This window comes from Lithobates pipiens, unplaced genomic scaffold (assembly GCF_037356315.1).
Source record: "Lithobates pipiens isolate NorthernLeopardFrog02 unplaced genomic scaffold, aLitPip1_a1.2 Scaffold_8, whole genome shotgun sequence".
NCBI classification, from domain to species: Eukaryota; Metazoa; Chordata; class Amphibia; order Anura; family Ranidae; genus Lithobates; species Lithobates pipiens.
Window position 1 is genome coordinate 530,547,757 of NW_027507903.1, and position 26,457 is coordinate 530,574,213.

At 42.3% G+C, this 26,457-nt stretch overlaps 1 protein-coding gene across 1 annotated transcript in view; it reads left to right on the forward strand.

The window, feature by feature from the left end:
- Positions 1 to 2,711: 2,711 nt before the first annotated feature.
- Positions 2,712 to 26,457, forward strand: part of KCNIP3 (potassium voltage-gated channel interacting protein 3) — a 227,157-nt gene continuing 203,411 nt past the window's right edge. Inside the window, exon 1 of the mRNA XM_077469519.1 lies at positions 2,712 to 2,855. Within this exon, the coding sequence (XP_077325645.1) occupies positions 2,850 to 2,855 (6 nt within the window). The 5' untranslated portion in view covers positions 2,712 to 2,849. The remainder of the gene's footprint in view (positions 2,856 to 26,457) is intronic.

Consider the following 26,457-nt stretch of genomic DNA (forward strand, 5'->3'; position numbering starts at 1 on the left):
TGCTGCCCACAGTTAAAATGGTTGCAGCCAGACTTAGTGGAGGGAAATCTCTGCAGTATATTTGGTACAGAATCACAGTATATATAAAAGAATATACAAAGTGGTTGGAGAGAAGCTTCAGAATGGAAAAGATTATTTATTTTTACAAATTATGTGAGCAGACTGCAGTTCCTTTAAGTATTACATATGTGGTTAAAACAGCTGGAGAAGTCTCTGTGACTATTTAGAGCAGTGATTCTCAACCAGAATTCCGTGGAGCCCTAGGGTTCCTCCAAAGGCTGCTAGGGGTTCCTTCAGCATTGGGCAATTTCTGCCTCTCAAATAAGTTCCCACTGACACCATTGATCTTTTTAGCTATCTGTAAGGAGGTAATTCTTCCCAATGACCACAAGTGTAAGGACCATTCTTCCCACTGACCATCACACTATTGTATCATGACGAGTTGCAGATTTCTAATTTTTAGCAGGGGTTCTCCGAGACTAGAGAACTATTTAAAGGGTTCCTTTGTGTTGAAAATGTTGAGAAAGGCTGACTTATGCCGCGTACACACGAGCGGACTTTTCAACATCCAAAGTCCGACGGAATGATTCCGTCAGACTATTCGATCGTGTGTGGGCTGCAACGGACTTTGGATTCGCAAAAGTCTGACGGACTTTAGAAAATGGAACATGCTTCAAATTTTTCAGACGGAACTCCGTCGGACCCGGTCCCTCCGAAAAATTCGCTTGTGTGTATGCTATTCCGACGGACTAAAACCGACGCTAGGGCAGCTATTGGCTACTGGCTATGAACTTCCTTATTCGAGTCCAGTCGTACGTCATCACGTTCGAATCCGTCGGAGTTTGGTGTGATTGTGTGTGGCCAAGTCCGCTCAGTCGAAAAGTCCGTCAGAACTCTGTCGGAACTCCGGCAGAACTCCGGCAGAACTCCTTCGGAAGTCTGTCGGACATAAGTCCTCTCGTGTGTACGGGGCTTTAGAGCAATGACTAGAAAATTTGGTTCCTACATGTATATATATATATATATATATATATATATATATATATATATATATATATATATATATATATATCCCTTTATTCTATCCCACTCACTCTATGATACCACATAATGTTTTTGTCATCTTCTTACTATTCCCACTCTTTCATTTTTTACAGTATTTACTTACTTAGAGTATTTACTTTTACTGTTACTGTACTATGAATATGTTTGGCCTGACATTGTTTGTCACTTTCTCCTGTCCTTGCTTATTATTGTCTTCATTAAGGCTTTAACTATGTATATTTCTTTGTATGATTTTTATCACACTTGTAAAACTGTATTCTCTATTTCCTATGTTTTGAAAAACTTCTTAATAAAAACAAAATGATAAAAAAGATATAAATATATAATAATATTCTCAATAAATAAAATGAGAGCAAAATATCTACCCTTTATTAGAGAGTACACATTTACTATTACAAAAGTGTAGACAATTGAGAAAACCTATATTTCATATATGTATCAGTCTTCCAGTGTAACCTAGAAGCAGGAATCTGACATTCGCTTCTGGGCAACAGATACTTTCCTTTATTTACAGTATGATGGCATTATGTACACAGTACATAAATCAATTCTCCTCATGCAAGCTTACAGTCTAGCATCACAATCAGCAATTTGAAGTGGAAGTCAAATAACTACTAGGAAAACTTTGAATTGTGGTAGGAAACCCAAGTAGACAGAGCATACAAACTCCATGCAGATAGGGTCCCAGATGAGATTTAAGCTGGGGACCAAAAGCTGCAAAACCTGTGCTTCTCTTTAAAATTGGCATTTAATATCAAATACTAATACTGCTAGGTTGTTTGTCAGTGATTTTATTGTAAACAGTGATAAGTAAACAATACTGTTATTTTAATAAGTTTGGAACCACAGTGACCCATTAGTGTAGTTGAACCCATATAATAGCCCCCTTATTTTGGTCTTATGTGGTTCGATTTTTATTTTCCAATCAATGTGCAATTTTATCAAAATAAATCAAATAGGCAATAAATTGAATAGGAAGAACTTCCCTTCCGATCAATTTAAACTCAATTTAAATCTGACTTGATCAAACTGAGTCGATCGGCCAGGGCAGGTAATGATCAATCAGCGGGACAGAGATGCTTTGGTCAAAAATTTTATCGTATTTCCATCCATTATGAAATTGCGTGTTGAAAAGCTACAATCGTACCTTTTATACATTGATCAAAATTAAAATGCATTTCCCCATGTGTAGCATATTGTTTAAATGGGTAGCCAACTATACCGTATATTGATTATTCATATCAAGAGAAATCAAATAAAATAAAGGGATCATTTATCGATGTCCGTATGGGCATCATTAGATTGCAAGTTTGTTTGCATGGCCGATGCACAACTTTTGTTGTTGTAAAATAAATAGGTCAAATAAATAAACGGAACCATCCAATGATAAGAGGAAAATTACATTTTCCAGTACTTTTGGTTAGTGATGTTTATTGACTATTAAAGGGGAAAAAAAGTATAAGAAATTGAGAAATGAAAAATGTATGAAAAATGTCCAGAACAACCTGATTCAGTTGTACTGAGTAAAAAATAATGCCCATCAAGGTTTGCCTTTCATTGGGCAAAAACTCTCTCTGTTCTAGGAAGAAGGAGATTACAGGAGGAAGATGAGAAAGAATGGTCCAAGGAGGATGGAGATGAAACAGTTAATACAAAAGAGGCTTTTTTTTTCCTGGAGACTCTGATAAGAGGGTTGGGAGGAGAGAGGAGACACTGCACAGTGTTGCTATTGTCACACATTGCCAGATTTGCAGCATCCCTGCTCAACTCCATCTCAAGTCAAGATGCAGGTAAGAGAGGGGGGTGGCAGTGTATGGGGCAGGGGTCCACTACTTATCTTTTTAGCTGGAGATGGGTATTGCTTACAGTGTCTTCCGTTTCCTCGGTCTGCCTCTTGTCCTGGGCTTCTTTGCCTGCTCTTTCCTTTTCTTCTCACTTCCATTTCACTCTAGAATTGTACTTTTTTTCTTTGGGCAATCAATATCTGTCCCATTCTCCTTCCCCTTGTGCACAAACCGGGGAAGAAAGCCATGGTCGATGTGCAATTAATACGGCTTCCTGCGGGCTTAATTCATTAAATGCATTCCCATTGAATCCATTCTGTGACGATCAGAGGGATGCAGATTTCCCTCAGTCAGCAGCTGTGCTGCTCCTCGCTGAATTGTCCCTTGCTACGACTTACAGTAACGTCATGTTCTACTGTATACACAAAATGAGTTAAAAGGAATTACAAAAAAAATAAAAAATTAGCGAGGAGATCTGTTACGTGATCTTTAGGAACTCTGGAAATCATACCGTGCTCATTTCTGCTGTTGGGTGTATGATTTACCATTAGCCAATAAAAGCATTCATTGGGAAAGGTTATCAAAATCCTGGCTTGTGTAATGTCATTGCCAAGTTTTTATTTTATTGCCACAACTAACCATTTCCAAATGACACTTTTGTTTCTCATGCTTTAGTCTATCAATTGTCCTAAATTTGTCTGCAGTTGACTATAGGATGTCCTTATAGACAATATTCTGTTCACTTACAATTTGAACAAAAAAAAAAAAGGCTGATTTAGGAATAAAGGTTGTTCACCTAGCATAGTGGAGGTTTACTTTATAAAGTGAAGGTTAGTGAATTCAACTGAAGTTGTGTTCACTTTAAGTACCCAGTCATGTGTGATGGAAACTTAAAACAGGTTTCTTTATTAGCCCACTTGTGAATTCAAAGTGAACACAGCTCACTAGCATTCAACATGTTTAGGTGTCCGTTTATGAAACTATGAGCAGAGGTGATCCCAAGGATCCCTAGTGATCTCAGCGCATAAACGGTTTATGAACCAGAGATAATTGGGGGAGAACATGTTTGAACATGTTTTCCCGCCGATGATCTCCACACACTGAGAATCCTCATTGACTGGCACAGAAACGGACAGTTTATGAAGCTGCGATCTCATCGCTTCACCAGTGATCTGAGTCAGAATTCACCCTCCCCGATTCGCCAGCTCAGAGGTGGAGAATCGGGGCATGAAGAGGGAATTTGGGGGGATCTGAGGGGTGTGGAGGAAGATTTTTAACTTCTTTCTACCTTGTTCAGACCCCCCAAGACAGTAATATATTATGTAGGGGGACTATTTATTTTATTAACATTAACCACATCATCTATCCGTGTACTGAGTAGTGATAATTTATCACTGCTTAATAAATGGACATCTCTGTGTTTCAGTGAAATTCTAGTACTGTAATCTCATAAAGGTGTCCGTTTATGAAGCAGTGAAGAACGATGATCCCGATGATCGCCGCTGATCACAGCCCATAAATGGTTTATGAACCAGAGATAATCGGGGGAGAAGTGTTTGAACATGTTCTCCCGCCGATGATCTCTGGTTCATAAACCGTTTATGCGCTGAGATCACTGAGAATCCTCATTGACTGACACAGTAACGGCCAGTTTATGAAGCTGAGATCTCAGTGATTCACTGGTGATCTGTGTCAGAATTCACCCTCCCCAATTCACCAGCTCAGAGGTGGAGAATCGGGGAGTGAAGAGGGAATCCCGGGGGATCTGAGGGGGAAGGAGGAAGATTATTAGCCTCTTTCCACCTCGTTCAGACCCCCCAACATATATAATGTGTGTGTATATGTATATATATATATATATATATATATATATATATATATATATAATATAATGTGTGTGTCTAAAGATGTATATATAATGTGTGTGTATATATATATATATGTGTATATATATATATATATATATATATATATATATATATATATATATATATATATATATATATATATATATATATTATGTAGGGGGCTCTTTATTTTATTAACATTAACCATGCTGTCTGTCGGTGTATTGAGCTGTGATAATTTATCACTGCTTAATAAACTGACATCTTCGTGTTTCAGTGAATTTCTGATACTGTAATCTTGTAAAGTCTCAAGATTCCAGTATCAGGGTTCTTCACTGTTAGAAGATCTCCTCTGTGAATGCTGGAGAATGAAGCAGTGAATAGATTTCACTGCTTCATAAACGGACACCAAAGTCTCACGAGGTTCCAGTATCAGGGACCGTTCTCCACTGTTTGAAGCATTTGTAGATCACTTCACTTCTCCAAAGGAGAAGCGATCTACAAAGCTTCATAAACTGGCAATCAGAGGAGAACAATCTCCTCTGAGAATTCTGGAGAATGAAGCAGTGAATATATTTCACTGCTTCATAAACAGACACCTTAATGTGATACAGTACACAAAATAATGTATATCCATCCTTTATAATTTAATGCAAAAAAAAAATTCAACTGCCCACGTGACTTCCCCTCACTGGCCTACCTTTACACAGGCTATCCCCCTTCAGTCTATCATGAATGCTACTGCCAGATTCATACACATTACTAACCGATCCGTGACTACTGCCCCTCTCTGCCAATCTCTTCATTGGCTTCCACTACCTTATCATAAAAAAATTCAAAATACTAACCATAACATATAAGGTCATCCAAAACATCTCCCCCAGGTACATCACCAACCTCATCTGCAGATATCGCCCAAATCATCCCCTCTGCTCCTACCAGGACCTCCTGCTCTCTAGCTACCTTGTTACCTCCCCCCATGCTTGCCTCCAGAACTTCTCCAAAGCCTCTCCCATCCTCTGGAACTCCCTGCCCCAGTATGTCCGGTCAGCTCCTACCCTGTCCGCCTTTAGGCAATCCTTGAAAACTTACTTAAATTAGGGAATCCTACCCTACCTCTACCTAAGAACTATACTCCATCAGATCACCCCCCGCAGCTATTACCTTTTGTATCACCTCCCCCTCCCTTTAGATTGTAAGCTCCATGAGCAGGGCCCCCCTATTCCTTCAGTACTGAACTGTATTGTAATTGTACTGTCCCCCTTTTTATTGTAAAGCGCTACGTAAACTGTTGGTGCTATATAATTCTGTATAATAATAATAAAAATAAGGTATACCATCAACAGCAAGATAAAAAAAATAACCTTTCATTAGGAAGCAAACGATGAATGAAAGATCTTGTAAGAAATGTAGAAAATAAATGAATTAAACATGAGAAGCTGATTTGTCTGTTGTTAATAGTCTAAACATACAAGGTAGTGTCATAACAAATTCATAGTTACAATTCCACATATATCCCATTTTGTTGCTTACAAAGATACTTTAACATAAATCCAGTGGATATAAGGACGCATCACAAATCTCAAATCATTTTGTGAATATTCATTCACTTCATCAGAAGCGGATGCTTCTGACAGAATACATATAAAGTAGAAACATGAAATGAAATTGTAAGGTAGTAATGAGATTGCATATGTGTTTGCCCAAAGGGTTGATATCAGCCCATAATGATGACTATTAAAGAAAACATGTCGACCCACAGTGGCAGCTATTAAAAAAAACACACAAATCAGCTTCAGATATAAAACAGCAGTACTTCAGGGTGGAAATGACCAAGCATGTCTGTCCTGGAAGCTGTGAGGAGACCCTAGGACCCAACATTCACTAGCACACACTTTGCAAAGTAAAAATACACAGCCTCTGCTCCTTTAGTGGCCTCCTCCAGAACCCGTACACATTATAAAGTACACATTATAAACAAAAATAAAGATAGGTACAAGTTAATACTACCACTGCGCAAATCTAACCAAATTAGTGACTGCCAACATCTGTCCTTCCTTTTAAGGAAGAACTGACATTGAGGTGAGCCACAGTGGCCACTGGGCGGCTAAGCATTCTGGGACTTGGCATGCTAATGAGACAAGAAGATGCCTAAGTGGGCATTGTTTACCTACTAAATAGTGTTAGCATTTGAAATGACTAAGGAGAATCTAAAGAGATGGGACCCTAGATGTCAGATGGGTTTCTCCTACAGTGGTCCTGAAAGGCCATGGGAGTGTATATGTTTGAATGGCTATACTGTTGAAAAAAAGGCCAAGGTTGAAGGATTTGTGCCCTTTGTGGAAAGCTCGCTAGATAATATGTCTGAACTGGAGCCCAGATAAGTTGCTATAGACAAGGGTTGTTAGGAAACAGTCGGTCAAGCGATCACCTTCAGCCATCTTTATTTCTGGCACAGATTCCAGATACTTATAAAGTTGATTGCTTTGCTGCCTTGCCACACAGATGTGGAGCCACTTTTTGGTTCCACAAATACTTTATTAAAAGGAAACAAGCACACCACGGCCCCAAGGGCTGTAACAAACTTTACTGTGAAACAAGGAGAAAGTGAAGTAACTTTTTAAATGTCCATGGTGTCATGTTTAACAGACTGTATTAGAGATTAGTATATAAATGTGTATGCGTGTATCAGGGAGAAAAACAAGTCTTCTAGCAGTGCAAGTCGTTTTCTGTTCAAATAATTAACCACAATCAAATTATAAGCAGCACCCAGTGTGCATGAAAAGCCCTGATCTGCCACTGACCTCTCCATGTATTATCTCTGTGTGTATCTGATTACTGGGGAGCTCCTGAAGAGAGAACTCTTGTGCGTCATAACATGCAGAAGGAAGCAAATCGGGCAATTTCATCGAAAAGTCAAAATCTTTTAAAGGTATTTTTGAAGTACATAACCCAATACCGATCTCCTGATTTTTGACTGGTGGGGATCTGCCTGTTTAAAGTGTATCTCCAGCCAAAGTTTTGGATAGAGCGGTGAAGATTAGAACCCTTGTAAAGTTCTTACTGCTTTTTGGGGGGTCTTCCCCTCATTTACTGTCACAATGACAATGGTTCCAACAAACAGGAAGTGACGGAGAGAGATCTCCAACAGCGACAGAAATAAAAATTTTGGATTTTATTGTGAAGAATTAATCAAACCATACTGTACAGACACCCATGGGTAACCTTGTGGGAGGGTGGGTGCAAAATATTACGTTGGTACCATACAAAATTCAGCAATGCAGGGGTTATACAGTGGTGTGAAAAAGTGTTTGCCCCCTTCCTCATTTCCTGTTCCTTTGCATGTTTGTCACACTTAAGTGTTTCGGAACATCAAACCAATTTAAACAATAGTCAAGGACAACACAAGTTAACACAAAATGCAATTTGTAAATGAAGGTGTTTATTATTAAAGGTGAAAAAAAATCCAAACCATCATGGCCCTGTGTGAAAAAGTGATTGCCCCCTAAACCTAATAACTGGTTGGGCCACCCTTAGCAGCAACAACTGCAACCAAGCGTTTGCGATAACGTGCAATGAGGCTTTTACAGCGTCCTGGAGGAATTTAGGCCCACTCATCTTTGCAGAATTGTCCTAATTCAGTTACATTAGAGGGTTTTCGAGCATGAACGGCCTTTTTAAGGTCATACAACAACATCTCAATAGGATTCAGGTCAGAACTTTGGCTAGGCCACTCCAAAGTCTTCATTTTGTTTTTCTTCAGCCATTCGGTGGTGGACTTGCTGGTGTGTTTAGGATCATTGTCCTGCTGCAGAACCCAAGTTCGTTTCAGCTTGAGTACACGAACAGATGGTCGGACATTCTCCTTCAGGATCTCTTGGTAGACAGCAGAATTCATAGTTCCTTTTATCACGGCAAGTCTTCCAGGTCCTGAAGCAGAAAAACAGCCCCAGACCATCACACTACCACCACCATATTTTACTGTTGGTATAATGTTCTTTTTATGAAATGCAGTGTTCCTTCTACGCCAGATATACTTGGACACACACCTTCCAAAGAGTTCCACTTTTGTCTCATCGGTCCACAGAATGTTGTCCCAAAAGTCTTGGGGATCATCAAGATGTGTTGTGGAGAAATTGAGACGAGCTTTGATGTTCTTTTTGCTCAGCAGTGGTTTTCTCCTTGGAACTCTGCCATGCAGGCCATTTTTGCCCAGTCTTTTCCTGATGGTGGAGGCATGAACGCTGACCTTAACTGAGGCAAGTGAGGCCTGCAGTTCCTTGGACGTTGTTGTGGGGTCTTTTGTGACCTCTTGGATGAGTCGTCGCTGCGCTCTTGGGGTAATTTTGGGCGGCCGGCCACTCCTGGGAAGGTTCACCACTGTTCAGTGTCTTCGCCATTTGTGGATAATGGCTCTCACTGTGGTTCGCTGGATTCCCAAAGCTTTGGAAATGGCTTTATAACCCTTTCCAGACTGATAGATCTCAATTACTTTCTTTCTCAATTGTTCCTGAATTTCTTTGGGTCTCGGCATGATGTGTAGCTTTTAAGGATCTTCTGGTGGACCTTACTGTGTCAAGCAGCTCCTATTTAAGTGATGCCTTGATTGTGAACAGGTGTGGCAATAATCAGGCCTGGGTGTGGCTAGAGAAATTGAACTCAGGTGTGGACAACCACAGTTATAGTATGTTTTAACAAGGGGGGCAATCACTTTTTCACGCAGGGCCATGATGGTTTGGATTTTTTTTCACCTTTAATAATAAACACCTTCATTTACAAATTGCATTTTGTGTTTACTTGTGTTGTCCTTGACTATTGTTTAAATTGGTTTGATGTTCCGAAACACTTAAGTGTGACAAACATGCAAAGGAACAGGAAATGAGGAAGGGGGCAAACACTTTTTCACACCACTGTATATCAGTAACTTTTTTGCTGATATGGGACTTCAGTAAATCCTACTTCAGAATCTACATCTCTGTGTGCTGGTTTTCTCTTCATTGCTAGTTTTCTTTTATTGCTGTTTATGTCCCTGTTCCAGATATTCAGATAACTGATGAAAATGTTCTCACCATGATAGTAAACTCTGTTAGAGAGCAGAAAATTGTGGTAAGAACCTGACAGGGGTTCTAAGCCTTCCTAACTTTATCCAAATAGAGCTTTCTTTTGGTGGTATTTGATCACCTCTACGGTTTTTATTCTTTTTATTCAAATTTTTACGTATTCTTCTACATATTTTTGGTAAAACAAATTGCAATAAGCGTATAGTGATTGGTTTGCGCAAAAATAAGGGATAGTTTTATGGCATTTTTATTATTAATGGCAGCGATCTGTGATTTTTATCGTGACTGCGACATTATGGCGGACACATTGGACACTTTTGACACTATTTTGGGACCATTTTCATTTTTACAGTGATCAGTGCTATAAAAATGCACTAACGCACTAATTACTGACACTGGCAGGGAAGGGGTTAAACACTAGGCAGCGATCAAGGGGTTAGTTGTGTCCTAGGGAGGTGTTCCAACTGTGGGGGGGGTGGGCTACCACTGACATGACAGCGATCACTGTTCCCGATGATAGGGAGCAATAGATCTCTGTCATGTCACTAGGCAGAACTGCAAGTGCACTTGGACGTGCAAGGGAAATAAAAAACAGCATTTTTGCTTGTACATGATTGGATGATAAAATCAGCAGAGCTTCCCCTCATTTCAGATCTACCCCTTTTAGATTTACAGTGACTGTACTGCCAAGTACACTTGTAATGCAAAGTGGATTTGCCTTTAGTAAAACAACCCCTAAAGCCCCGTACACACGAGCGGACTTTTCAACATCCAAAGTCCGATGGAATGATTCCGTCAGACTATTCGATCGTGTGTGGGCTGCAACGGACTTTTGATTCGCAAAAGTCTGACGGACTTTAGAAAATGGAACATGCTTCAAATTTTTCCGACGGAACTCCGCCGGACCCAGTTCCTCCGAAAAATTCGCTCGTGTGTATGCTATTCCGACGGACTAAAACCGACGCTAGGGCAGCTATTGGCTACTGGCTATGAACTTCCTTATTCGAGTCCAGTCGTACGTCATCACGTTAGAATCCGTCGGAGTTTGGTGTGATTGTGTGTGGCCAAGTCCGCTCAGTCGAAAAGTCCGTCGGAACTCCGGCAGAACTCCGGCAGAACTCCTTCGGATGTCTGTCGGACATAAGTCCTCTCGTGTGTACGGGGCTTAAGTGTAATTTCTGTCTGCTGTTTTGTTCCTCTGCTATCAGCAGAAATCACTTCTAATGAGTATTCTTGACACCAAGAGAAAAAAGGTGACAGAGGAGAGAGAGGCTCCAACTGATCGACAGGCTCAGCTCTGTTTCTGTGTGCGGTGTGAAAGAGGGCTTTCGGAGCTCTCCTCACTGAGCTCTGCAGAGTGTAACTTCAGGTCCCTGTCCCCTTTTTTCTCACACCTCAGACAAGCTTTATAAATTCTGGACTTTGAACAGCTGTAGAAGAGAGACGACTGCAGATAAAAAGGTACAATTTATGTAGGAGGATTTGTTTAATCTCTGTGTATGACCTGAGGTTTGTAACTTCATTGGGTATATGTCGCGGTTTATATCCACTTACAAAAAAAAAAAACAAGTTGCTTCCTGAAGCATTTTATTACTCCCCTACATTCTATATCTATATCCCTATGGTCCATACCAACTCTTTGTCTTTGTAACATCATCACACTGTGTAGACTGACAACGCTGCTGCAGGCCAGTAAATTGGCATTGCCCATATTGCCCAGGCAGTGATGTGGACGTTTCTCCTCTGCAATGAAAATAGTAGACTCAGGACTTCACTTAAACATGATTTAAATGTTTTTAAATAATAAACGTGTTGTACTTACCTGCTTTGGGTAATGGTTTTGCACAGAGCAGCCCCAAACCTCCTCTTTAAGAGTCCCCCGCTAGAACTCCAGGCTCCTCCTCTTCTCAGGGTGCCACCATAGGGAGACACTTTCTATGGCTCTCTCCCGATCTGGGCTGTGTATGTCCCCCATTCTCTGTTCACAGGATTTCATTGACAGCAGCAGGAGCCAGTGGCTTCTGCTGCAGCTTCTGTGTCCTGTGAGGAGAGAGAGACCATCACCGCTGCACATGGACACAGTGCTGAATCAAGTGAGGAGTTAAATATAAGGAGGTGTGAGAGGGCAATAAATCCACTGGGACATTTTTTTACCGTATGCAGGGAATGCATTGAGGTAAAAATGCTCTACCTTTAGAACCACTTTAGGATTTTCTAAAAATGAACCCAGGTCCTGGTTGAAGCAGAGCTATGCCCATCAGTCAGCTTTAAAGTGGTAGAAGTGGTAGTAAACCCGCAGAATTTTTTTTTTTTTTCATACCTGCAAGGGAAAAGGCATAATGAGCTAGTATGCACCGCATACTAGCTCATTATGAAATACTTACCTTAGAACGAGCCCCCGACAGCTCAACAGATATACGCCGAGGGAGCTGACATGTTCCCTCGGCGTGTCTTCTGGATATCGCGGCTCCGGCGCTGTGAGTGTCGGGAGCGGTGATATCGCCACTCCCGCACATGCCGCGTGGGAGATTTCTTTCCGGCAGGGTCCGGCGTCTGCCGGGCTTCCAGCCGAGAAACCCCTGTGCGCATGCGCCACTGCAATCAGCGGCTCATTGCCAGGGGAATATCTCTTAACCTCCCTGGCGGTACGATTATTTCGGATTTTAGGTGCTAAAAGCGGTACCATTATTTTGCATGAAAATTTGGCGTTTTATATTGTAGTCCTGCAATTCTTAGGAATAACTCTCTTAAATCTGTCCAAACCAGAGTCTAGCATTCATCCCGGGTATGATAAAGTTTGAAAAATTAAATCATAAATTATAATATAATAAATAATTATAAATAATTGTACCAAATAATAATATAACAATAATAAAAATTATTCAATAATGTAATCAAATCAAAAACACTGAAATTTGCTCAGTTGCAGAATTGTCACTGTCATTACTTTTCAGTATTTGATGACGGATCTCCCCACAAATCGCTATCGCTCAATTCTGCGAGTGATTCTAATTTATTATCGCTGTTTTCTAGCTGGTCTAAAATCATTTTTGATGTAAAGGGACAGTTTTGGTTGCTATGGGCAATCTCCAGTTTCCAGGCATAAAGAACAGTTTTTATTATATAAAACTGCATGCAGGACACTGGGCAGACCACTGGGGACAAAGGGGATGTGAAATAATTACATACAGCAATGTAATCTGTAAGATTACATTATACTGTATGTTTACTGTTTGTTTCACTTTTTGAATTTGGCGCCGATCTCCGTGCCCGTGCGTCGCAACGCTCGCAGGGCACGGAGATCGGCGATGTAATGCATCGAGCGAGACACGGCTCGCTCGTACAGCGGGGAGACAACGCTGGATCCGAGGGAGAAGGTAAGTAAACCTCCTCCTGGATCCAGCGATGCAGTCCCGAGTCTGACTCGGGGATACCGCTCTTGGTATAAAAAATCCACCCCGAGTCAGACTCGGGAATACCGTCAGGGGGGTTAAACCATACAGTCCAACCGTGTGTAGGCTCCATCAAACATTTGCTGTCGGAATTTCCTCCAACAAATGTTTGCGAGCAGGTTCTCAAATTTTCAGCCAACTTCACTTTGTTGGCTGAAAGTCCGATTGCGTGTACACAAGTCCTCGCACCAAAGTTCACGCATGCTCGCAATCAAGCAGAAGGAGCCGCATTGGCTAGTGAACTTCCTTTTTCTCGGCTCATCGTACGTCTTGTACATCACCCCAAGTTCCCACATTCGGAATTTTGGGCCAACATTTGGTGTGACCGTGTCTATGCAAGACAAGTTTGAGCCAATATCCTTCAGAGTCCGATCGTATGTACACAAGTCCTCGCACCAAAGTTCACGCATGCTTGCAATCAGGGACGTTCGGAATTTTGGGTCAACATTTGGCGTGACCGTGTGTATGCAAGCCAACATCCTTTGGGCACAAATCCACGGTTTTGTTGGCGGAAAGTCTGATCGTGTGTACGCGGCATTAGATATCTGCAGTATGAATTGTCAGATACCGTAAATCCATCCATGCTGCACTCTGTAGTAACATAGAGGTCAGAGCATGGAACCACAATGCACAGTGGGGGACACAAGCATCCGACACTCCTAGAAGTGTTGAATGCCAAAGACACTGACAGAGGATGCAGCACTGTATCAGATGGAATGTAGAAGACGTGGGCCACTGGAGAGGAGAGTATAACAGCTTTTCTTTTGTAAGACTATCATTTTGCTGTCTAGTGGTATCCAACACATAGAAAAGTGCTCAGAGCTCCTAAGCCTTTTTTTAAATAGATGCGACTCCTTCTCAAGGAAAATGTTGGATAGTACTGTCAGTTTTATCTAGATGCTCCTGTTGCCCACTTATCCACTTTATCAGATCGCCACACAGGAATTCCTAATACAAAAAATACATTCAAAGCAAAGTATGAAAAATCCAATGCAAAGTGCAGCATCAGATCACCTTTATCTTAATAATATTAAAAAATGTTTTTACACTTTCCAGATATTTATTGTCAAATTTATTTATGTTTGCTATGATGGTATATATATATATGGCCTTAAAGTAAGCCTATAACTAACGTGGAAAATTCCAAATATGCACAAGATGAAAAACATGCAGAGGTGACCTTCAATGAGAACCACATAGCCAAAAATTCAGCACAGATAAAAGCAGCTGAAATTACAGGCAAGTCTTGCCTTTTCCATTGAGAGTGGTGTTGGAGCCCATCACATTCTGCCTTAGGAGGCGTTCCTATAAGTCTGGATTTGCACATAATATCAGCTGATGATACCTCTGCATTTATAGAAAGGTTTGTGACACGGTTTGTGACATTTTACTTATATAAAAGTCATTTGCTTGGTAATACATTTCTCTTAATCAGTAATACTGTAGCTGATTGACATATTAGGAATTCCATGTTTTTATGGTGTCCACTGTGCAATAAAAACATCTGGCATAGCAAAGCTGTATTGGTTTCCTGAATGTATCAGGCCATGAGAGAATAGGTATAGTGTTGGATTCTGCTGTATTTTGGTTATGCTCCATGCTGATATGCATCATATTTCTTCTGTTTAAGTAAAATTGAGGAACAAAGAAAGGTAGTGTTTGCTATTTTTCTATTTTGTAGCCCCCTCCCTACAGAGCCTTTGCAATTAACAGTCTCCACCAGAGGTTAACATACACCATTTTCCATAATGCTGATTTTTTTAGTCACTTAAGTAGCCCCCTAAAAGAGAAGTCTACTCAATTTCAAGGCCTTGTACTATTTAGGCTACCTGAAGGATATGCTTCAGTTTCATCCTTCTTATTGTCCACTTCAACCAGCAGGTACAATGATGCTGTTCAGTTCTGGAGTTCCTCTGCAGATGAACAGTACCATAATGCAGTTCTGAATTTTTAGAAGGAATTAACATATTCGCTTTCCTAACACTAAACCACCTCTCTGCCAATCAGGTGCTTGGGTCTGTTACCTGTCACCTGATTGGCTGAAAAGACAGGTGCCACTATTGGACGCCTATCAGGAGGAGAAGACGGGAGATGAGGACAGCAGGAGACGCACAAAGGACCCTGCTCATCGCTATCACCTGCTGCTCCACCCAGACAGGGTAAGTGCAGGGCAGATGGTGAGCTGGTGGGGGGGGCACACTGGGGGCATTTAAGGGCACACTGGCAGCATTTAATGGGCACACTGGCAGCAAATGATGGGCACAGTGGCAGCATTTGATGGGCACACTGGCAGCGTTTGATGGCACAGTGGCAGCGTTTGATGGGCACAGTGGCAGCTTTTGGCACAGTGGCTGTGTTTGGGCACAGTGGCACCATTTGATGGCACAATGGCACCATTTGATGGCACAGTGGCAGCATTTAATGGGCACAGTCACAGCGTTTAATGGGCACGGTGGCAGTGTTTGGCACAGTGGTTGCGTTTGGGCATAGTGGCAGCATATGATGGCACAGTGGCAGTGTTTGATGGCACAGTGGTAGCATTTAATGGGCACAGTCGCAGTGTTTAACCACTTGAGACCCGCGCTATAGCCGAATGACGGCTACCGCGCGGATCTCCTTTGCCGGGACTACGTCTATTGACGTAGTCCCGTGCACGAGCGGCCTGCACGCCCCCTGAGGGGCTCACGCGGCGCGCTCTGTGATCGGCAAGTCTATGAGACTCGCCTGATCACCGATCCGTGCAAGGGGTCGATCCCGACCATGTGATATAACAGAGCCGGTAATCGGCTAAGCCGATCACCTGCGGCCGTGATCGGGACATCAGTCCCGATCATGGCCAGCCCTGCCAGTGCCCACCTGCCCCCTGCCAGTGCCCACCTGCCCCCTCATAACTATACATAATAAAAAAAAAAGTGCCCCCCGTCAGTGCCACCCAGCAGTGCCCATAATGCCACCCAGCAGTGCCCACAGTGCCACCCAGCAGTGCCAACAGTGCCACCCAGCAGTGCCCACAATCTGCCTCAACAAAGGTGCTGCACCCCAGTGCCACATATCCATGCCCATCAGTGTCATCTACCAGTGCCCATCAGTGCCGCCCATCAGTGCCCAGCAGTGCCACCTATCAGAGCCACCTATCAGTGCCACCTATCAGTGCCCATCAGTGGCACCCATCCGTGCCACCCATCTGTGCCACCCATCCGTGCCATCTTATCTGTGCCCATCTTTGCCCATCAGTGCCGCCTTATCTGTACCCATCGGTGCCGCCTTATCTGTGCTTATTAGTGCCGCCTTAACTATGCCTATCAGTGCCCACCAGTGCAGCCTATCAGTGCCCACCAATGCAGCCTATCAGTGCCCACCAATGCAGCCTATCAGTGCCCACCAATGCAGCCCATCAGTGCCCACCAGTGCAGCCTATCAGTGCCGCCTCATCAGCGCACTTCAATGAAGGAGAAAAATGACCTGTTTGCAAAATTTTATAACAAACTATTAAACATGATTTTTTTTTTTGCATCTTTTTTTGTTTGTTTAGCAAAAAATAAAACTCCCAGCTGTGATTAAATACCACCAAAAGAAAGCTCTATTTGTGGGAAAAAATGATAAAAATTTCATTTGGGTACAGTGTTGTATGCCCGCGCAATTGTCATTCAAAGTGCATCAGCGCTGAAAGCTGAAAATTGGTCTGGGACTGAGGGGGGTTTAAGTGCCCAGTAAGCAAGTGGTTAATGGGCACGGTGGCAGCGTTTGGCACAGTGGCTGCAATTGTGGGCCCAATGGCAGCATTTGATGGGCACAGTGGCAGAATTTGATGGGCACAGTGGCAGCATTTAATGGCACAGTGACAGCGTTTGATGGGCACAGTGGCAGCGTTTGAGGGCACAGTGGCTGCAATTGATGATTTTTTTGCGCCCCCCTTCAACAGACCCTTTCACTTTGCCTATTCAGAGCAAAGTGACAGAGCCATCTTAAAGTCAACCCCTCAACTAGTTAAATTTATCTGCCATTCATTCTTACATCACAACATACAAGGTGTCATCACGCTCTCAGTCATGTGACAGTGTTCTGTCTACTATTCCCAAGTAATCCATCATGGGAGGAGGTCACATGCTCTCCCACACCCGGAAGCACTGGGTTCTATGTATTGGTTACAATAGAAGATGGAACAGTGGAAGTGCAATAGGTGAAGTCTAGTATAAATTGGCCAAGAGGTGCACTTTAAGATGCTATCACTCTTCCTTATATGGGCATGTCTCTTTAATTCAGGGTGTTCCATAAATGGATATATTGAAAACCAAATTAAAACAATACCTATTTAGAAAGGCAATACAAAAATTTTCAACACCCAATAGCCACACTGTTTATTTATACTGACTGTATGTTGAGTCCCATAAGGAATAAAAGCATGTTAAAAGCCCTCTTTGTTGTTATGGCTAGGATGGATGGACTTTATCTAATATAAAGGCGGCTCACATTTTTGATCTTGCAGTTCACATCTTAGTTGGGAACATGTTAAAAAGAAGGGGATAAAAGTAATATGAGGTGACAGTTGAATATTCCGGTGACTACAGAGAAGGATCATATGGATTTTTTCTTTAAACGTCAATACTATATTTAGTACAGCTTAGTCTAGATTGTGGCAGGTGGGGTGGACATCCAGTAGTTTTCCAGATTTCCTCCAGCCAGCTCACATTCATCAGCTGGCAGCAGACTACATACAGATGCCAGAGGTCTGTAGCTGAATGTACTGCAATTGATTTCTTTCCATATTGTGGAACATATCCAAATAAAAGAGCCCTTTTATGGGGGAGAGTAGGGAAGCATCGATACTATCTCCCACTTAAAGATCGTTCCTCTTTTGATACAGAACACAGAATGCTTTCATGGAAGTCATGTTGACGTTTCCTTAACAAATACTGTATATACAATACATTGATTACTGTATATTTAAGTTTATTTATGAAACATTAATGCTGCCTGCATAAATCACTGTGTAACTGGACAGCTCTGGGTCAGCTATCTTTCACAACTATTGGTATCAATAATGAACCCTAACTCATTTATGGTACCTTTACTATAGCCATAAATGATAAGAAATCCCCCAAAAGTTTTTGTAAATTGTGCATGTGTAGTGTATATATGAAAGAAAATAAGGATAGTCACTTGAAGTAGCTGTAGTCAGTGAGTACCATTACTGCCAGCCCCTCTGTTATAACAAGGTATAATACACAGTGTCAATGTTTTTTTTAAGATGATGCTGCTAAATACCTTAATACCACTGTGCGGACACATAACCTCCCACCACTCTCTTCCTTCGAACTAAGGACTACAGCGGGAGGAGCTGAGATTGCCTTCTGAAATCAGCTGGGAGGTCATGCCCCTCCCACTGAAGTCCTTAGATCAGAGGAGGAGAGTGAAGGGAGGTCAAGTGACTGAACAGCGGCTCTCTGAAATAAGGTATTTAGCAGCATCATTTAAAAAAAAAACATTGACACTCTGTACTATACCTTGTTATAATGACACTGACTTTACTGTCACACAAGATAGCGGCAGGGGGGGGGGGAGGGGTGGGTTTGAGGATTGCTCACACACTAGGAACTGACAGGGAGGTAGAGAGGGTAAGAGACTCTTAGCCCACGTACACTCGGTCTGAGATTTTGCCAACCAAATCCGTCGGATTTTGCCCGTCGGATTTAGTCCGATGGATTGTGTCCAAAACTGTTGCATACACACGGTCGGGCCAAGTTGGCGAAAAATCCGATCTTTCAGAACATGATGACGTAATTTCGTTACGATGGGACTACATTCAGGCTAGTAGCCAATAGCTTTGATGTAGGAATTTGATCTGTGCATGCGTGGCACTTGGTCCGATGAAAATGCTCTACACATGATCAGATTAGGTCCAACCGGCCCAGTTGGTCGGGAAATATTTCCAACGTGTTGGAAAATTGGGTCGGACGGAGATTCGGATGGAATCAGTCCGATGCATACCACACACAGTCGGATTATCTGACGACACGGTCCGATAAGACTCATTCTGACAGATTCTCCGACCGTGTGTACAAGGGCTAACACAGCAGGAAGACGGAGGCATGTAAACTGACCCCTGGTGTCAGCTGCCATGATTACCGTGGTCAGTTCCCATAGGCGACACAGGAACAGGCTGGATTAACCAGGTATTTTACAGCATAGAAGGGGCATATAACTTACACAGCACAAGCTCTATGATGTCTAAAATGCTTTAAAAGAACAGGATCTTTTATTTTTTTTATTTTATTTTTATTTTAGGGTTACCACCCTTTTTAATGTTCTTCATAATACTCAGACAAGGTGTAGGCTTCCTTTCCCTTCTACTCCTAAACTTTCCCTCTTGCTTTACTATTAATCTGGGTCTGGATGGTTCTATCGTTTTGTTAATTTTAGCATACTCTTAATGTGGGGACACCTACACACTGACATTCAGTTCCAATTATCAACCAATTATCAAACATGTGGGCAAAACAATACAAATACAACTCAACAGAAAAGCATTTCTACAACAGCCTTTGATGTGTTAATATCGTGTTTGTATACACTGTGTTTTATTGTGTTCATAATGTGTTCTTGTTTCTCTGATTTGATTTGATAGATTCTGCAAAGGTTAATCACAAGAAAAATGAATATGAGATGCTTGTCACATAGCGTAGACATATAAAGTTCATCTTCACAGACATTTATTATTCAGTTCTCCTGTGTTGACCCTTATAAAACATAAAACAGGAGAACACTGTATTGAGAAAACACAACACAAAGAAATTTAAGCACACTAAAAAATAATAAAGATTCATAGAAAATATCTGAAGCCAAGCTTTGCAAATAACATACACCAACTTCAAGGCAAAAGCAGGGCAAACACCACCTTTACAGGTTAGTGCATACAGACTTTGAGACACTTTGGTGTTGATTTACTAAAACCGGAGAGTACAAAATCTGGTGCAGTTCTGCATAGAAACCAATCAGCTTCCAATTTTTTGTCAAAGCTTAAAGTGTTATTAAACCCAAGACCCTGCATTCACTTTATCTGGTCTCCCACATTACACAGAACATAAAAATGCGATTATTTTAGAAAAATATAAACTGCTAAATACCTTTTCTCATTAGCAGTATATAGCAGTCTTGTGATTTCTATCAGTTCCTAGTGAAGCTTGTAGGAGGGGTTTTCTCTTTCAATAATTTTTATTGAATTTAACTCTTTGGTAAATACATCATGTATAATCAGAAAATAGAAATAAAGCAAAAACATTGTAGGAGGGGTTTTTATACTGCACTGACTGTCCTATGAGGCTGCAGGGCTCCTGACTCTCTGTTTGGACAGTGGCGATTGGCCCTGTGCTTTTCACATGCACTTTCCCTTAAAAACAAAACAAAAAAGACTCTCTAGCAATACACACCAAACTGAGCATGTGCAGCCTGACTCCGAAGACTCTGTCTTATCCAGACTTGTCAAGGGGAGGCAGTACATGGAGGGGAGGATCTGTGCATACAAGATCAAGCGCCCTTTTTACATAATGCAAAGATTAACCCTTTAGGTTCCACAGTGAGTATAACAAGCATGCTTTACAGACTGATTTTACTGTTGTGGTTTTAGTAGTACTTTAACTGAAAAAACTGAAGTTAGAAAATGATCATTTGTACATGTTAAATAACTGACCAATAGCAAACCCTTGCTGTAATACTTGCACTGGGGGCTTCCATTTTGTTAAATATTAACAATTCATGCAATACAGCTGCAGCACAAGCAGTTTGTTTGGCCTTTAAAAAAATAACCCCCTTTGCCCCAAGGAAAAACTGTTGTAGGTATAAAGTGCCAGAACTTTGCCATGCCTACAGCTACCTACAGCAGCTCCCACAAACCTCTCATCATTACAGCTGAATCAGTGGCACCCCATTGTGGCGATGGTCAAATAGTATAGTGGGGGAAAAGAAGTAGCAGCAAGTCCCAACACTCATTCAGCCAAATGGGTAATGGGAGCAGCTTCAGGTGGGTTTTTTTTTTTTTTTTGGGGGGGGTGATAGAAATTCTAAAGAAAACCTGCATCTCTGTTGCTTTAATCTCCTCTCAGTTGCTCAAGGAGTTTCTTCACGCTGCTTCTTGGTTACTTTTGTATTTTTATTGACTTGTAAGGAAAAGAAAAGTAGCTCAGATGCAAACAAAGCCCATATACCCTATATTAGCAAAAGTATTGGGATGCCTACCTTTACACGCACATGAACGTTAATGGCATCCCAGTCTTAATCCTTAGGGTTCAATACTGAGTTGGCTCACCCTTTGAAGCTATAACAGCTTCAACTCTTCTGGGAAGGCTGTCCACAAGGTTTAGGAGTGTGTCTATGGGAATGTTTGAACATTCTTCCAGAAGCGCATTTGTGAGGTCCAGCACTGATGTTGACGAGAAGGCCTGGCTCACAGTCTCCGCTCTAATTCATCCCACAGGTGTTCTATCGGATTGAGGTCAGGACTCTGTGCAGGCCAGTCAAGTTTCTCTATCCTAAACTCGCTCATCCATGTCTTTATGGACCTTGCTTTGTGCACTGGTGCGCAGTCATGTTGGGACAGGAAGGGGCCATCCGCAAACTGTTCCCACAAAGTGGGAGCATGAAATTGTCCAAAATGTCTTGGTATGCTGACGCCTTAAGAGTTTCCTTCGCTGGAACTAAGGGGCCAAGCCCAACCCCCGAAAAACAACCCCACACGATAGTCCACCCTCCACCAAATGATTTAGACCAGTGTACAAAGCAAGGTCCATAAAGACATGGATGAGGGAATTTGGGGTGGAGGAACTTGACTGGCCTGACCTCAACCCGATAGAACATCTTTGAGATGAATTAGAGCAGAGACTGCGAGCCAGGCCTTCTCATCCACACCAATGCGCTTCTGGAAGAATGGTCAAACATTCCCATAGACACACTCCCAAACCTTGCCGGCAGTATTCCCAGAAGAGCTGTAAACAAGGCAGATCTCAGTTCTGACAGGGGTGAAGAGATGGATTTTGTGTTCATGCAAAGCAGGGAACAAAAGCAATCTCTTCAATTAGTAAAATCACCTAACACAGTACACACAGTGGTGATCAAGTACCACCAAAATAAAGCTCTATGTGTAGGAAAATAATGACACAAATTTTATTTGGGTACAGCGTTGCATGACCACTCAATTGTAAGTTAAAGTAATGCAGTGTTGTATCCCATAAAAGGCCTGGTCGTGAAGGGGAGTAAATCTTCTGGAGGTCAAGCGGTTAATGACCAGCTCATCCCTAACAAGCCACACCACACTAAACAGGTAAAGACGCCCTCTGGCAACGATGTAGGGATACCCCCTAGGAGGATTATTTATCGTGCCTGTTTACAATAAATGAAAAATAACCATACATTCTCTATAAAGCTCTTTATTACTATTACTATATTACTAAATATAGCTTTTAGTAATTTATAAAAAAATATAAAATTACAGATATTTCTAACATTTTAAGCTGCCTCTGAATAACTAGAACAAGCTCAAGTGCTCTAAAAGAATTCTTAAGAGCGTGATGTAATAACATGCATGTACGCAACTGTCCAATTACTGCAAGCAGTGCACAATGTCATTCAAACTATCAATAGACAATCAAAGGCAATTTTACAACTGAATCAATAATTAAGTTGAACATTCACTGTGCAAATAAATAATGAGCTAGACGCCAGTGAAAAGACCATTGCAGTAACTAAGGAGCACACATTGCTCATATACAGTATAGTCATTTAGGATTGTTCAGTTTTGGACACCTGTCTCTCTGTATGTACATCTATCGACCCAGTTATGTTCAATAGAGCTTCCCTCTGTACATCACTAAATGGACACAGCAGGTTATAACCTCTTTTTAGTGTCTATTCCTAGTTTCCTACATATATGGCACAGGAGGCAGGGGGCAAAGATCGGTCAGCAACAATGTATTATAATGTGCATGTGAACAGGCAACAGTATCAAAATACCATAGGGGGTGATTTACTAAAACTGTAGCGTGCAAAACCTGGTGCAGCTGTGCATGGTAGCCAATTAGCTTCTAGCTTCAGCTTGTTCAATTAAGCTTTGGCAATAAAACCTGGAAGCTGATTGGTTTCTATGCAGAGCTGCACCAGATTTTTTAACTCTCCAGTTTTCCTTATGTAACTCTATGTCAACAAAATAAAATATATACAGTAGAGGAGAATGAAGTGAAACTCTTTATTTTCACCTCATTAAGGCTCCATTCACATCTAGGTGTCCTGGATCGGGGGTGGCATTGCCGCGATCCCGAATCACGGCAAAACGTGGGACATCCTTGCGAATCCCCCGTCACTTTCAGTGGCCCCCCCCTGATCGCGGCACCATTTCACCATGATTGTCGCCCGACTAATCGCTGTAAAATCACACAAACAGAATCATAGTACGCCTGTTGCCCAAAAGAAGTTCTGGAACTTCATGCAGCGATCGGGCTGCCATTGGAAGTGATGGGGATCGCAAGGGCCCCCCATAAGTTGGCTTGATGAGGGATTGCGGGCAGAATCGCTGTGATTCTGCCCATGATCCCGGACGCCTAGATGTGAACAGAGTCTAAGAAAAAAAATATTTCCAGTGTTATCAAATATTTTATTTACATAGATGCTTTATATTTAAATGATAGACTTTTAGTATTCCTTCTATGACACAGCGTTTACATTATCACTATATGGGGTTTATTTATGATGGAGAGTGGTATCTGCTCTTTGCAAGCTGTCATGGTAATTACTCCACAATGTGCTTCTTAGTGGCGGCGCGTCCATAAGGGCACGCAGGCGCTGCACCCTCTCTCCAGCCACCCCTCTATCACCAATAGATAGGTTCGTGCATTGCATGAATCTATCTATGGCCACCACTGCTACCCACAATTCAGGCACCCGGCAGGGTTTTTTTTAAGCACCTGATTAGAGCCATAGGCTCTTATAGGCATCAAAAAAGGTGACCTGCAAGCACCCAGTCACTCAGTTGTGTTAGAAAAGCGATTGAATATTCGATTTCCTATCACTAATCACCAATCAGGTGCTCAGATCTGGTACCCGTCACCTGATTGGCTGAAACAGCAGGCGCTGTGATTGGACCCCTATCAGGTGTCCAATCATAACAGAAGACGGGAAGAGAGGACGGGAGAAGATATCGAGGAGCTGTCCCACCGCCACCGAGACAGGGTAAGTACAGACGGTGGGCGGGGGGCACACTGGCATCATTTGATGGGGCACAGTAGGAGCATTTGATGGGGCACAGTGAGGCTGCATTCGATGGCGCACAGTGAGGCTGCATTTGATGGGCACAGTGAGGCTGCCTTTGATGGGGCACAGTTTCAGCATTTGATGGGGCACAGTTTCAGCATTTGATATGATATTTTTCAGAATTTTCCAGTTTGTTTGCGCCTCCCCAAAAAGTTTGAGCACCAGCTGCCACTGGTGCTTGTACTTTAGAAAACACAGTGCAGTGTGGATTTGGCGTCCTGCTGCAGTATGTTCTGCAGAAACACTTGTAGGTGAGAAGAACGCCCTATCACATGTTTCAGATCATCAGTTGTATGTTGCCATCATACACCATACTAGATTGAACCAAGCTGATGAGGGTAGCAATCACCAACTGGAATGATGTGAAGAAGTATAATATGTCACCAGGACACTTTAAATATAAAAAAAAAATATAGTTTTATTCAAACATCCATTATATGGAGATGTTCGCAGATCACATAACTAGCTATGCCACCACTGAAACTTTGATGTGATATGCTTGAATAGAAATGGACATTTTTACAAGATTAAGCCTAGGTTCACACTGTGAACTGCATGTGATTTGCACAGGAATGGCACCACATTCATATTGGATGGCTCAAATTGCACTGCATCCACATCAAAAAGGTGCAGGCAGCTTTTTTTTTTAATCGCACTGTAACCGGATTGCATGGGTGTTTATACACACAGGGCTGGAACAAGGGGTGGGCAGGAGAGGAGGCAGGAGAGGAGGCTGCCTCTGATCACTCTGGTACCATGTGAGGTGGGGGGTTGCCACAAGGAGATGGGGGAGGGGATTTGTGTTGGAAGGGGGGTTTTGGGGGGCAGCAGCAGTTAAGTATTGTTCTAGGAGGGAAAATTTGGGGGGGGGGGTACTAAGAGTGCTGATTTAGGGGGTTTTGTGTTGGGAGGGGGGATGGAAGGAAGAAGATGTATGCATGTTGGGGGATTGGGGGGGATTTGTGCTGGGAGGGGGATTTGAAGTTGGGGGGAAGATATGTACTAGGACAGGTGATATGTTTTTGTGGGGGTATTTAAGCTGGGGCACTTTGGGGGTGGGGACAAGTATTTGTGCTGAGGGAGGGAATTTATGCTTGGGGTAATCAGTGTTTTTGTGGGGGGATTTTTGCTGACACAGAATGCTCATACATCTTGGGGGGGGGGGGTCGTAAGTTCACATGTTCACCCTGGGATCTAGATGACCTTGTCCCGACACTGCCCTTGCAACCTGCTTTTGGGGTGTTGTTAACTTTCCATTGGCACCCACAGCAGATCACAGAATACGCACAGAAATTGTTGCATTTCCAACATGGCATCAGCTTGAACCGGAGCTTAAGGTGTGCTATTTCAAGTCATGTGACAGGTTTCCTCTTCTTCCTGGCACAGACTTTTTTCCATTAGTTAGAATAAATGGGGCAGTGATTGCCTACTGCTTTAGAGTCCCATAGCAAGCAAAGTGCATTCATTAAGCACACAGCTGTGCTGTATCCATGTGCCACAGTAGCTTTACATAGAAAATTGGTAAGGCCATACTGCTGCCATATAAAGGGGCCCCTTGGTTTTATGAGTTTAGTCTTTAGACTTATCTGAATGTGCTGGCTTTTGAGGCTGCTGTAAGTTTTATTTGTTACCTGCAGCCATTAGACTGGATTTTCACAAGCAGCAGAAGGAGGCCCTGGGCGGGTAATTCTGACCCTTGGTCAGGCACCTACTAAATTCTCACTCCTATTAGCCCTTTACTTATGAATCACCTTTAGGCTGGGTTCACACTGCTGCGGAAGCGAGAACCGCACTGCAGTGCAAATCACATCCGATCTCTGTGCGATGCAAGTTCAGCCATACAGATAGTATGGCTGAATTCGCATCACACCCGCCGCAAACTCGCACAGGACCCTTTTTTTGGTCCGCAGCAGAATCGGATCGCATGGGTGTTCACACCATGCGATCCGATTCC